This window comes from Xiphophorus couchianus, chromosome 24, assembly GCF_001444195.1.
Source record: "Xiphophorus couchianus chromosome 24, X_couchianus-1.0, whole genome shotgun sequence".
NCBI classification, from domain to species: domain Eukaryota; kingdom Metazoa; phylum Chordata; class Actinopteri; order Cyprinodontiformes; family Poeciliidae; genus Xiphophorus; species Xiphophorus couchianus.
Window position 1 is genome coordinate 8,407,220 of NC_040251.1, and position 15,016 is coordinate 8,422,235.

General features: G+C 41.8%; 1 protein-coding gene across 3 annotated transcripts in view; it reads left to right on the top strand.

Annotated features, from left to right (window-relative positions):
• The window catches only part of nckap5l (NCK-associated protein 5-like), a 49,561-nt gene that overhangs the window by 30,582 nt on the left and 3,963 nt on the right, over positions 1-15,016 (top strand). For 2 of the 3 annotated variants that reach the window (XM_028010010.1, XM_028010011.1), the window contains exons 3-10: positions 7,472-7,615; positions 8,181-8,249; positions 8,332-8,370; positions 8,467-8,586; positions 10,111-10,203; positions 10,451-13,284; positions 14,404-14,533; positions 14,724-14,796. In XM_028010010.1, coding sequence (XP_027865811.1) covers positions 7,472-7,615; positions 8,181-8,249; positions 8,332-8,370; positions 8,467-8,586; positions 10,111-10,203; positions 10,451-13,284; positions 14,404-14,533; positions 14,724-14,796 — 3,502 coding nt within the window. Of the gene's footprint in view, positions 1-7,414; positions 7,616-8,180; positions 8,250-8,331; positions 8,371-8,466; positions 8,587-10,110; positions 10,204-10,450; positions 13,285-14,403; positions 14,534-14,723; positions 14,797-15,016 lie in introns of those variants that run through there. The other variant, XM_028010009.1, reaches the window with a different exon arrangement.

The following is a 15,016-nucleotide window of genomic DNA, read 5'->3' on the forward strand; positions in this document are numbered from 1 at the left end:
AACTAAATTACAGCAGCGTGAAGCAGCAATATTGATGTTCGTCGGTGTGGTTGCAGATGGACTTTAAATTTCAGCTTTATTTAAAATTTGAGCAATGCCTCCGTAGCAAAAGTTGTATTTAAATGCAGAAACCAGGCAGAGGTTTGATTATTGGGTTGCAGAAAAATCCGATAGTCTGCAGAAGCTACTTTTCAGACTTCTGCTGTTCTTCCGAGGATTATTTTAGCTGTTGGGCTGGAAACGAATTCACGATGGTGCGGTTCAGTTCTTTCCATCACCCGGTGTGAGATTACGATTCACGCATCGGGTCCTTCGCGTTACTCACCGTCAGGAACAATAGTTTATGTTACAACACGGCCTGTAATGAATACTAATGTGTCATTGTTCCTCGGAGCGGCAGCTTTGCATTCCCCCGGTGGTTTCTCTGTGACAGAACCGGCGGCTGAGCGGCTGCCAGGCCGGCTGGCACTGCAGCGCCGCCGGTTCCCACCAAGCCTCTCCTCCGCCCCGTCAGAGAGGCTCTGTGTGCAGTCCGCTCGCTGCCTCCCAAACCGCAGTCATCATCAAGGCGATCCTGCAGTTTAGGAACCGTGGAGCCTCCCTCCTCTGCCTCGCCCAACCCCCATCTTCATCACCGAGTTGGGCTCAGATTTATCTGCGCTGCAGCCTGAAGCAAACAAATGCAAGGAAGAATTATTTATGTAGCACCTTTCCGCCAGAGACGAGCTTAAGTCCAGTCCAAGGAAGTTAGAAAAACATACAATAAGAAAAACACATCAAACAGATTAAAATTAGATAGATTTTAAATTAATAAATAAATACAGATACATAATCAGTGGTGATTATGATAATTATCAATTGCAGCTTTCAATCTACGTACATCCCACACTCAGCTCATTTTTATTTAATTTTAAAAAATGTTTTAATTGCGCAAATTCTATTTAAATCCATCGTTAAAAATCTCTTTAGGATAAATTTCTTTTTTTAGATTTTATTTTGAAGGAAGTGTTTATTATTACTACTATTACTACTATTATTAGTAGTAGTAGTTTTTATTAAGTGTTTAATCTTTTCTACTTTTTATTTTTTGGCAGATGTAATGTTGTTTTTGTCTGTAATTTTACTATTTAAATTCTCATTACTATTTTAGTATTTACTATTAATGTAAATATATTATATTCATATAATATAATCATCATTTTTATTTCATACTTTTGCATTATTAAATTTTTTGTGTTATTTTTCAGTAAGTTTTTGTTGGCATAATCTTTTTTTATTTTAAATTTAAGATATTTTTTGTTGAATTTTACACATTAACAGACAGAAAAAAGATGGAAATAACTGTTCCTAAGCAATTTCAATCATACAAGCAAAGTAACAAGATATATTTCTCCCACGTTTACAGTATTAAAAGAAAAGCTTCCACTCAACTGAACAATTTTACTCTCAGTGTAAAAACAGGATTTGGGTCACTTTCTTTCAAAGCACTTGCTAATATTTAGCCAAGTTTTAATAAATTACATAAAAGCTGATTTTGGTGCATCAGTGTCCAAAATCAGCAGCAAAGTTAACTTTTCAGTAAAAGTGTCTGTAAAAATATGGTTCTGCTTCTTATAAAAGTTTGGTTATAAAAAAGTCATTATTTTGAGTAATACTTAACATTTTCCACTGACATTTTATGGCACAGTGATGCCATAAATAATTTTACCTGATTATATTCCATCTGCATCAACCACCTGCGGTACTCGGGTCAAATTTGTATCATTTATGAACAGCAGTTTGGGGCCGCACAATATCAGTCCAAGGGCCACAAATGGCCCCCGGGCCGCTCTTTGGACACCTCTGGTTTAAAACAGCACTCAGTGGTTTATTTATCGGGTTTATGTGGATGAAAACATTTCAGAAACCGATCCTGTGTTTACGGTTTTTAAAACAATATGGCGGACATATTTGTTTCTAAAGACCACACAATTCGGTCAAACACCTGAAACATGCTAGCTTCAGCTAAAACAATTTTTAGTATTTTAGGATTGAACTGCTGATTTGTGCCTGAATAGAAACACAGCTTCATGTGTCTTCGTTCCCCTGAGACAAAACCACATCAGTGAACGCCGTGCCAAACCTTCATGTATATATTTAGCCCCACTTTTGTTGTCTTTTGCCCTACGCTGTAATTTCCACGTGCACACAGAGGAACGTGCGCGGGTCTCGGTCGTTGCCGCCCGGAGCTTTGATGTGCATTAGCGAGGAGAGAAGCCGGTATTTATAACCGCTCGGTGTCGTTCCTGCATCCAAGGTTGGCCGGCCGGTGAAAATCTGCTTCCGTTCTTAGATGGGCTCCATTGATCAGCCCTCCATTATAGGGTTAGGGTTAGTAGATGTGACTGTGTTGAGTCAATCACGGCTCAATAAGCAGCCGGAGCTTCAGATGCTGCTGCTCGGGTCGGTCCGTGAGGGCTCGCTGTCGGCCATGTTCAATAATCTTCCAGTAAACACTTTGCAAACAGCTCCTGTTACTCGACGCCTGCAGGGTCTCTGCTCATTTCTTCTGACAGCTCTGAAAGCCCATGAACATTTACCATTATTATGCATTGTAGTGTCTTGTGTTTTGATGGGAGTTCCCATTTAATATTTGGAATATTTTGTTTGGTTTTAGTCATAAGACGCTTGGATGCAGAACATTTTGGATGTCTTTATGGAAAAACAGCATAAGTCCAAATGAATTTTTGTTTCCCTCACCTCAGATACAAATGCTTGATATTTGCTTCTCCTTGGCCTCTGCAGTTGTATGGTAGCAAACCAAACCCAGTGTCTTTTCAATACTTTAATCAGGGTTAGTAAAGGTTACACCAATTCAAATGTAAGACTTTTTAAAGACTATTATGAATAGTCTTGAAAAAGACTATTCATAAGTTGTCACAATACAACTTAAGACTTGTATTGTGACAAATGTACAAAAGAAAAGAAAAATACATTTATTACTGTTCGTTTAAATTTTTTCCCTATTTGTCGTCATGTAGTTGAATCTGTGGCTCTATACTCTGGTTCCATGATCTACCCTTTTCCTTTTCTAAGCTGCATTTCCCTCCATAATAACAACTTTGTTCAAATAAAAATAATCTCTAGGTTAAACTGGTGCTTTACCACCAAGTTTTAAATCTACTTAAACTCTAATTTCAGAGTTTTTGTTGCACCAAATGCTGCTCTTAGGCCAGTCCCAGTATCAGCAGCATCAAGCAATTTCTGGGGAGCTTTAGCCACGCCAGGGGAGCAAAACTGACACATTTCTGGGGTCTGTTTGTGGCTTTTGGCAGCAGCTCTCTGCTTCTCACACCGCATATGGCTCTCTGCAGCCTCGACTCGTGTCTTTTGGAGCAGAATGCACGTAGCATCGTACGGGTTTGCAACCGAAGTGAGTCAGTGGTGAAGACAAACATCATCCAGTCAACTAGTGATAAATTTGATCAATTAACCATAAACAAGATTTCTGCAGGCTTCGACAACTCAATTTAATACTTTTAAAGACCATTGTGATTGAAATTTAATACCTGTATCCTGATGAAAAGATACGCAAAAGATGATAAATTAGCAATAAATTCACACTTACCCATGTTGGACGTAAAAAAGCTAGCAAGGGTATAAGAACGTAAAAGATTAAATGGTCCTGCCACATCAAAATTTAAGACTTGTGTTAATGTATTTAAGGCCTAATTAGACCACTATGAATAAAATTTAAGACTTCTGCCATGAAAGAAATGTACACAAGATATAAATTGGTGATGACTTGGCATTTAACCATGATTGCTGTAAAAAAGCTAGTTAGCTAACTAGCTAGCAAGGGTATATTAGAAGCTAGTTAGCGGTAGCTGCAACCACCTCAAGTCAAAGACAGTAATAAAGATGTCTGCGTGCAACAGAATTTAAGACCTGCAATTAACATATTTAAGGTAAAATTACGGTTTTTAAAATGGATTTAAGACATTTTAAGTCTTTAATTTTAGATAAATTTAAGACTTTTAAAAAAGAGTTTTTTCTTCATCTTGGATTTGTGCCTCAGAACATAAATGTTGTAAAAACTTGACATTTCAGTAGTAAAGGAGTTATTCCCTATTTCTCCCAGATGGCGCTGATAAAGTGTCAGTGATATAAAATCTGTTAGTTAGCAGGAAATTTTAACTTCTAATTAGATCAACCTGACATGACTAAACAATAATCCTACGAACAGAAAGTGCTTTCCCTTCATCCTCTTGGAAAAACAGTTTCAGGTAAATGGCTGAGTGCTAACTTGCTAGCAGGGTAGATTCAGTGGAAAGGATAGTTGATAAATAATGGCTTCAGGAAACTACCAGTACTCCTCTTGTTTCCTTTTTTGCTGAAAACAACTGTATTTACTTAAAAAGAATAGTACGAGTGTGCCAGCAGAGGGTGTTAATGTTGACATTAATCACATTAAGGTTGAAAAGAATAATCTGACCATGGCTAAAGCAGCGCTAGGCTAAATAATTTTCAGCAGAATTATCTGTTAACGTATTCATCTTATATTTGAAATTTAATGGAAACAGAGTTGGAACAAAACGAGATATATTTGGAAAATTATTTATGTGCTTTTGCTGAAACCGGTTTATTAGAACCCGAATCAATCGGAGTGAATGAAGCGTTTCTTTGGAGCGTCTTTGATCCGAGGTTTAACCCAGATTCCTACAGCAGTGTGTGTGGGAGTGAGGTTAAATAAACCACATCGTGTGCTCCTGGTGAAGGAGGAACATGTAACCCAGTTTAACCGGGTGACTCACTGTTCAGGGGCAACATCCAGGGAGAAATCAGGTTTAATGGAAGATAAAACAACAAATGATTTGCCTGCGCTCAGCTCTTCTTAATGCCATTACATGATCAGTGTTACTGCTTTAATGCTTTCATCATGGCAGCTTTTGTGACCGGTCAGGAAAACTGGAAACTGTGCCAGTTTCGTCCTGGCCTCCAGCCACAGAACCAGGCAAGTCTTATCCGCTCTAATGACTCCTCAGGATGTGTCGGTCGGATCGACACACCTACCTCTCCCAAACACACACACTCTCTCAGAGGTTCACCTGGATCCCCGCCTGGCGGACCGGCGCTCAGCCGCACGCCCTGCAGCGTGGCGCGCTCTCAGATTCGGGCAGCCGGTCCGCTCGGCGTGGCGCTGCTGGTTCTGCCTGATCTGTGGAGGAAATGGATATAAAGGCTTACCTCTGCACACAGTCAGCGGGTGTGTGTGTGTGTGTGTGTGTGGATTAGCCAGGTTACACCGGTGGAGACAGCAGCACAGGCAGGTTGCTCAGTCTTCAGTCTTTGTTTTGTTTTGGTTTGCTCAGGGAAACGGATGGAGGAAGTTTACTACAGCAGCAGCGTTTGAAACAATAAACTGTAAACAATAAACAATAAAATGTTGACTGCAAACATTTTTCCACAACGTGGTTTCGCTTTAGAACCATGTTGGATACCAATTTTAAACCAAGTGTGTTTCAGGTCTGAATAAATGGGGAAAATGAAAATAAAATGGTCGTTATTCCCAATATCCAACCAAACATATGTCCTTTCTTCTGTCTGTCCATATTTTGAGGTTGACCTTTGTCCTCATTTCAAGATATATTCTGAAAATACTACAAATCCTCTGGAAAGATGAATAATTCAGAAGAAGATGTTGATGTCGTTCGATATCTTCTTCTCTGGTCTTGGCTAACTTCTTAATAACCTTTAGCTAAATGACTGAGTTTTCTTTAATTAAAATGACAAAAAATATATACAATTATTATTTTTGCACAAAGAAAACTAATAACTAAAGATAAAGAAGATCCTGGAGTCTCTTGGTTTCTGTTAGAAACTTTGGAATAACCTTTGACTTGAGTTTCACTTTTGGAAATCATGTCAAATCCCTGGTTTGATTCCTGTTTTTTGTGAAACATTACCAGTTTTACCTCTGTTTTCTCCCATTCTGAGATAGAAATCTGAATCCATACTTTTGTTTTGTCTCGTCTGGATCATTGGAATGTGCTTCACAGACATCTAACCAAAACGGTTTACTCCTAACTAAATCCTCAGAAAAAAATCATCATGTATCGCCACTTCTAATTCACTGTGGCCTAGTCAAAGTCTGGATTTAAAACTTAGAATCCAATTGAAATGAAGCATTGTGACCTTACATGGATATTTCTGGCCTGAAAACCTTCCTTTGGGGATGAATCAAAACATTTTTGCAAAAGAGAGCAGGCCAAAATCCGTCCGCAGGGTGTAAAAGATAATGACCAGTTATAAGAAACGCTTGTTGGCGGTGGTTCCCACCAAGGGCAGCACAACCAGTTATTAGGTCTGGGCTCAGTTTTCATCATTTGAAACCAGCAATTTATATTTACTCCGGTTATCTTTATTAAAATATTAAAATCTGGTGTTCTAAAGATATTTACGTGATTATAGAGACGATCCTGTCTGGTACGAAACTTTCGAAAATGTCATCAAAGTTAAATTGGTTTTGTTTCCGGGCAACTATAAAATGAAATTTATTAAGATTTATTTACTATTAGTTTCTTTGAAATGTGATTGCAGCGTACACACTGCAGAAAAAAGAGATATACGACTGCAAACCGCTCACACTTTGAAGAGTTAACTCCGAACGACCACTAGTAGAACTTACATGCAAAATAAATTGGTCAATTTAAAACTAAATTTAAAAATGGCTTTATTATTAAAGAGTAACAAAACCCCAAATAAACATTTTTAGAATTAAGCTATCTAAACTGGTACTTATAAAGTGCTATTTTTGTATTTCTGTGCAAATTGTGACATTTTAGTGAAAATTTGTTTAATTCTGTGATATTTGGCCTCCAGCCGTCTCAGCGCTGCCCTCTGTGGGTTGAATCTTGGCTACTGCAGTGGAATTTTCCCATTGGTTACAAACGACAGGGCTTGGTTCATGTCTACCTCTAACTCCTGCGTTCTGGTACAAAGACTCTCATTCACTCACATTGATAAGGTTTCTCATCTTTACACATGTGATTCATTTGCTCATGGAATGAGAAAATCTCCAATAACACAAAAGAGCCACCAGATTTTCCACTTTTTGAAAAAAACATTTGCTACAAGTATGTTAAATTGGCTAAATATAGCGACAAAATTGCTTAGTTGGCCACTCTTGACCTGAACACCCCCCCACACTTGGCCCCGCCCCACAGCGTATCTAGGCTCCGCCCACTTTTGGTGGATTTTAACCCCAAAACTTTTTTTTTAAATTCTCATTTTTGGGCGGTGTTTTGTTTTCCCAAGGAATTTCTTCTCAAACCTCGGAAATAGTCTTTATCCTACTGAACACTTTAGTCTTTATTATACTGTGTCTTACCAACATCTGCTGATGTTCGCTCATGTCCAAAAGAAGCTTTCCCTTTAGTTTAGCATAAAGATGGCAGCAGTGATGGCAGCAGAATTCCTCTCATTGTTGCAGATGAGAACAATGTCGGATGAGGCAGAACAGAGAACGTGTGATGAGGATTTTGGTTCCGAGGAGGAGGAGGGCGAGGAAGGAGACGTGGAGTCCTACCTGGAGGACAACAGCAGCGAGCTCATGGACCGACTCCGAGAGCTGGAGGTGAGTTAATAAAACCTCTGACACACAGAACCAGATGAGGATGTTTGGGTTGGAGTCAGATGATCTGCTGTGTCGACCCCTAGAGGAAATGGGAAAATAAATGTTTTTACATAGGTATGTTTATAAATATTTTGTTTTTTCCTGACAAATAATCATCTTGTAGAGGTGGGTGACAGGGATTTAGTTTTACCATAATTTCTAGTATTATTGTGATAACAGTGAAAGTGACAATAAGAAAAAATGTTGCTTCTTTTTTAAGACACCAGACAGATAAAAAAGTGTGATTTATATCATTAACTCCTGTATCATAACTGCATTTAATCATAATTTCAAATTTATTGTTACTTTTATTGAACAAACTGGAAAAAATTGTGAAATGAACAATTCTGACATTTTTGTGGGGGTTAAAGTTAGTTGGAGTTTATTGTGACAACAATAAATCAAAATATCTATTATGATAAATGATAATTGATACTATAAATGCCCACCGCTTTCATCTTTCCAGTAGTTTGTGTTTATCTACGTATAAACATCTGATTTTCACCCGTTGCTCATCTATTTGCAGGCGGAGAACTCCGCTCTGATGTTGGCGAATGAGAGCCAGAGGGAAGCTTATGAACGTTGCTTAGACGAGGCGAGTGCATGTCGGGAATTAATCGTTCAGAAAACGCAGCGCCCAAACGTAACTCTGTGATGATTTTCTCCTTCGTTAACAGGTGGCCAATCATGTGGTCCAAGCTCTGCTTAATCAGAAGGTAATGCCAAACTTCAGTTTGTCTTGAATCTAAACCTCTGCCCTCTGACCCCTGGATTAGTTGTAAACAGAAAGTCGCTGTGATCCGACTCTGCAGGATCTGCGGGAGGAGTGCATCAAGCTGAAGATGTTGGTGTTTGACTTGGAGAGACAGAACCGGGCGCTCTGTGAGCTCTTCCAGCAGAAGCTGCCCAACCATCCCACCACTCACTACCAGGTAGCTCAGATCACAGTTCCACGCAACAACTTTCACGGAAAATGCAAAAAAAAACCTTGAAATCTTTATTGCAGATATTTGAATTTGAACTGAAATAATCTCTTCTGTATTTCTGTACTAGATTTGATATCATTGTCAGATATGGAAGATGCTAACCTGTCATTCTTGAATATCTATTGGTGCATAAAGTTATTAAATGTTTACTTATTTCTATCTCAAAAAATATTTAAAATGAATAAAATCAAGTCAGGACATTTCATCAACGGGGCAGTTGAAAGTGCTTTACATCATAAAAACATAACACATCAATTATGAAACAAGCAATAAAGATTACATTTTGTCAAATACTATAATCAAAATCATTATCAAATATGCAACAAATATATTAATAAGCAACTCTTAATAGGTGCCTTTTTAGTCTTGATTTAAAGGAAGTCAGTGTTTTTGCAATTTTGCAGTTTTCTGTAAGTTTGTTCCAGATTTGTGGTGCACAGAAGCTGAAAGCCAGAACTCGAAGACTTGAGAGGTCTGGAAGGTTGATACAATAGCAGCACATGATTTTAGTACCAAGCCGTTCAGTACAGAAGCATTTTAAGGTCTATTCTCTGGTCTACAGGGATCCAGAGTAAGACCACTAGCTGTCTGATTGACTTGTTAGGCACTGTTGCAGTAATCAATGCAACTAAAGATAAACACATAAGTTTCTCTAGATATTGCTGGGACATTAATTCTTTAATCTTGGAAATGTTCTTCATGTGATAGAAGGCCGATTTTGTAACTGTCTTTATGTGGCTCTGAGGGTTCAGGTCAGAGTCCATCACTACATCCACATTTCGGGCCTGATCTTCAGTTTGTATTTGTAATAACTGAAGCTGTGTGCTGCCTCTAGATCAGGGGTGTCAAATTCCAGTCCTCAAGGGCCGCTGTCCTGCAGTTTTTAGACGTGCCACAGGTACAAAACACTGGAATGAAATGGCTTAATTATTTCCTCCTTGTGTAGATCAGTTCTCCAGAGCCGTGCTAATGACTTAATTATTCTACTCAGGTGTGGTGCAACATCTAAAAGTTGCAGGACAGCGGCCCTACAGGACTGGAGTTTGACACCTGTGCTCTAGATCGTCCTCTTTACGTCCAAAGTTAATAACGTAGGTTTTGTTTTTGTTTAGCTGGAGAAAGTTAAGGTACATCCTCACTTTGATTGGTTCTAAGCCTCTGTTCAGTGCTTGGACGGGTTTGGAGTGACATTGTAATGTAGAGCAGTATATTATCATCATCTGTGTAGTTGTGGCAACTAATTGTATTTCTTGAGTGTGTTAATTATTGTAAAATCAAAATGTGATCACCGATCGGTCTGAATGTCTAACAGTTTTTTCCCTGACACAGTGATGAATCTGGGGCGTATCACCTGTGTCTCATTTTGTTCCTACAGTTACAAAAATGAACCGTCTCATTGTTTTGTGTGTCTCTAATGGCCCGTGGCATATGTGCTGTCTTCCTAATTGCCCCGTGATTCTCCTGTTGCAGGTCCAGGCGGGACCCCTCCCAGACTACAATGCACAGCTGCACAATGACTCGGCCAAACAGGTGGAGCCGGCCCAGACAGAAGCACAAGCCAAGGTGATTATTAAAGAGTCAAGCACGTAGAGTTTTAACAGACACTGAGAAGAAAACAGTGGGTCCAGAAACCCCACCTGTGGGTGTGTTGAATTCTGACCTTTGCTCTGTTTTTAGCTGAGGCTGCTAATCTCGTTCACAGTCAGTTCCTGTACACATGCATTCAAAGGTCTTCATGAACTGGATTGTTCAATTTGTTTAGGTGTCCACACTGAATACACTTTTGATCTTAATCTCCTTCTTTCAAAAGGGAAATGGCTTCCGCACACAACATGCCTCCCCAGGCCCTCGTGGCCCCGCCGCCTCCATGGAGGCCCTGTCTCCATTCTTCAAGAAGAAAGCGCACATCCTGGAAGTCCTGCGCAAAATGGAGGAGACGGACCCCCTGAAGTTCCACCCGTCCACCACAAGTTTGTCTTTCTGCGACTACAGCCAGATGCTGATGTCAACAGAGGCTGTTCTTGCCACCGCAGACCCCCACCCGGTCCAGTGCAAGTCCCACCACACACACTGTCACTGCTCCTGCAGCGACGCTGACGCACACCAGCACGTCAACGGCGATGGGGCGGTGAAGTGTGAGGGAGCGAGCACGTGCTGTTTACACTGCAAAAGGAGTCCGGACAGTGCTCCGAAGCCATGCAACCATGTCTGTAGTCCATCAAAAGCCAGCTCCTCCGCCCAGAGTCATGCTCCCGCAGCTGCTATGAACAAATGTCACAGTAAGACCAGAGCAGGAGAGTCCAAGCAATGTATCGTTAACAAGGTCCACCAGCAGCCAGTTGGCACCTCAGCCCACTCAGCCACAGAGACAACTCAGGGTCTGGAGGTGGCCAGAGTGGAACAGGATAGCTCTGAAAGTGGTGTCTCTGAGGAGTTGACTGGTTTCTGTGGCACTTCCAATCTGCCCCGTTCTGTAGAGGAGAGCGTGAGGGATCCTCTACAGATCCCTCACTGTGATGAGGATACAAGCATTCACAACGGCTTGGGGCATTCGTCTAGCACCACGCTGAATGACCCCTCAACTATCCCCGAGAGAGACCTCACAGACCAGGAAGCTTCCTCAGTCCGAGCCAGTGCATCCATCAGTCCGAGCCCTTCTTGCCTCAATGATGTCAAAGCTGCAGCCATCAATTCCCCATCCAAGCTGCTCAAGTTCCTGAAGATCCCGTCAATAGGGGACAAGGCCCAGCCACCAACCACAGCAGTTCGCCTGAGCCCGCAGCTCACGCGCAACTCCAGAATCCCATGTCGCACCAACAACTACGAGGTGTATCACTCTCCGGTTCCTTCCCGCAGAGCCACCACCACGGAGAGGTGCAAGCAGCCCCCACCCCCACCCTCCAGGTCCGAGTCCTACCCTGCTACACACTCGGCACCGACCTCCCCTCCACAGCCTGAAGATGTCTGCTCTCTGCCTCCTAAGGAAATAAGCTACAGCAGTTTCTCTACACCAAAAACCAGTGATGGTTCAAAGTTGGAAAGTTCACCTGCTGCGTCCATGGGTTCTCCCAGAGCTTCCCAAAAGGTCCCCAATTATGAAAATGTATTGGAAATGTCCACCACCAGTGAAGAAGAGCCAAACCAGTGTCATGAGAAAAGAAGCACTATTCCATCTCAAGCAAAGGCAAACGGTGGTGAGAGGAAGCTTGTTAAGTCTTTACCAGAAAGTGTCCCGAATCCTCCTCAGCGAAAGCAGTCATCCTCATCTACATCGGAGTCGACGTCTGATGATGAAGAGGATTCAGACAGTCCAGTATGGGTCAACCATCACAGTTTACCCAACACAGCCGCCCTCAACAAAGCTCAGAGCCAAGCAAGCTACACAAGAACAAGAGACAAACATGAGGTGAACGTAAGGGAAGTCTCTCAGCCCCCGCCGCCTCCGGTCCGAAGAAGTGACTCCTCATCCATCCCCAAGAGGCCTAGCTCTGGGGCGAGTAGATCCCAGGCTGACTCTAGTCACCACGCTTTCAAAGACAGACTGGCAGCGCTGGGCAAGCTAAGGAGTTCTGAGGATTTACAAATCAGGCCTGTTGACGCAGTGACTGATGGCGGCCCTGGAGAGGAGAGAAGCAAGATGGGAGAGAGATCCTCAGAAGTCCATAAAGAGGAGCAGAGGCATTCAAAGTACTCAGACTCTTTAGATAGTAAACCTAAAAGTAGCAGTGTTGGTTTGAAGTATCCTGGTCCATCTCAGATGTACGAACAGACCGGGAAATCTCAATCAGGTAAACAAGAACTGTGCGTGCCCAAGCCTGAGGGCTCCAAGAGCAAAATTGGATTACCATCTCCCAACACGGATGCTCCCCAGGTTCTACGCAACAACATTAAATGTCCTGGCTCCCTGAATCTGGCTTACAATGTCAAAAGTGGTCCACAGAGTAGCAACAGTCCTAACAAAATCCCCCCGAAGTCGCCTTCCAAACCTTGCCAAGGTGTATCTGTCCACCGGGGCGGGAAGCCTTCGGAAACGCCGCGTTACTCATCGAAGTCAGAGGAGAGGACAAAAATCAGTGGGAAAGGAAAGAAGAATCCAATGTATGGAGACAGCCTCCCGCCTCCTCCTCCGAGACCCCCGACGTCTGAGGCGGAAAAGCCGTTACAGCCGGCTCCCACTCCACAATCTGCCATTGAGCAAAAAGTGATGAAGGGGATCGAGGAGAACGTCCTAAAGCTTCAGGAGCAGGACCGCGGGGGGCAGAGCAGTGAAGTCAAGCAGAAAGCCTCAAACGGCATCGCCAGCTGGTTCGGCCTGAAGAAGAGCAAACTGCCCGCGCTCAGCCGCAAAACAGACGCCACCAAAACAAAAGACGAGAAGAAGGAGTGGAAGATAAACATCCCCTCAGTGGGCAGAGACTCCAAAATGGCCAGTAGATGCAAAGAAGGCGTGGAAGGTCTGAACATCTCGACTCTGATGGAGAAGGCTGAGGGCCTGAGGAGGGCCCTGGAGGAGGAGAGGGCCTACGTGGAGAGGTCCGGTAGGGGCCACTCCTGTGAGGTGGTGATGGACCAAGCTCAGGGACAGCTGGCTGTAATGTACAGAGGGGGACGCTCTGACAACTTCATGCAACAGCTGCTTAACAGGTGAGGGCTTCAGGCTGGTGAGTTAGTTTCAGAGCATGACCTCAGAAACGAGGCTCAGCAATCTGGGGAATAATGCACTTTGTTGTCGTCTCACTGAGAAGAAAACAACTTTCCAAAGTCCACCACCTCCAGCCTTTATGTTGTGGTCACCTCTAGAATCATACAGCTTAAACCACATATTTACATTCACTGAAAGAAAAGACATATACTCATTTTTTTCTCACCGTCTGAAGTTAAACCTCTCTTGTTTTAGGTGCGTAAGAAAATTATTTCTTTTTCCTAAATGCCAGAAAACTTTGCAAGAACATTTTGTAGAGAGGCTTGACCCAAGTCATACAGTCTAAAATACAGTCGTCCTTGATACCGAACAAATGTATGTAAAACTTTTGAATTCAAGTAAAATTATTTAAAAAAATTGTCTCAGCTAGTTTTTTGGCATTTAGCAAATAGAAATAATTTGAGCAATTCTAACGGACCTAAAACAAGAGAGGTTTGGTCAATTTTAATTTCACAATGAGAAAATAAAAAGTGTTTGTGTCTTTTTATTTGGTGTATGTAAAGATCTGGTTTCAGTTGTATCTCTGTATGGTTCCTAGCCCAGGTTTCTGTGTGGACGTTAAAAACGTTCATCAGGTTCCTGCCGTTTTAAAAGAGCAGACATTTCACAGTGGTTCACGTGAATCTTATTTTAAGCCGCCATCACATTTGCATTAGGCTGTTATTTACATAGAGGCTGCAGTTATTCAAACTGGAGACAGTGTTGGTCTGTGGTCCATTATAATAACCCAACATGCGTTTAAAACTGGGTTAGTCTTTAAAATAACTTCCAGTGAGCAAAAATGGAAACAGAGTATCTACATCTTGAATTTGACAGCTGATTAAAAGCAAATAACCAAAATCTACTAACAATAAAGTTCTCTAACCACTATTTTGGAATCTTAATGTATGCAATCAATGTATGGAAACTGTAATTACTGAGGTCTTCCTCCTTCTGTGAATCCCTATGATAGATCAAAAAGTGCTTTGCAGCCTTTTCATCTAACTGCTGGTTTCAGAATGAAATATGTGTGTAGCCTCTAACAAGGTCTGCTAACTTCATTTTGTGGTTGATGAATGTAGAGTGGATGGGAAGGAAGTGATCAGTCTGCCGCAGCGCCGCCTCTCGTTCGACTGTAAGACCTCCAAGCCGGTGTTCACTCAGCAGACCAGCGTCATCAGTCACACCACCAGTCATGAAGACATGGAGAAGGTACCTTTAGTCTTCATTTTTAGCTTAGACTGACAGTTGGTAAAAATAAGCATCCAGAACTTTGATCGCATCATCAAAAAGAAAACCTGTTTACGTGATTTCAGCTTTATAGTCCATATTTGGCATTAGATTTGTGGAGTTTGTCTCTCAAGCATTCGCTGCTTTCTTGGTTCTTGCTTTTTTCATGCAGGGATCAGACAGAAACAGCAAGATCACATCAGATGAAAACCTCGCAGATTCAGTTCACTCTCAGCACTTTGCAGGTAAGAGACATCTGCAGGAATCTCAAGGCGTTTTTTCAAATGTTTATGACGTCTGTGATCATTTCACTTCAGCTCATTAGCATCAAATTCTTATCAGCAGCAGGATTTCAAAATGATCATGCAAGTAATGTTTCTATTTCAAAGAAAGAATCACACAAACAGAACTGGACACATCAGACCCTGATTACGAAGCTTTTGTCGCATTAAAACTTTTTTTCTT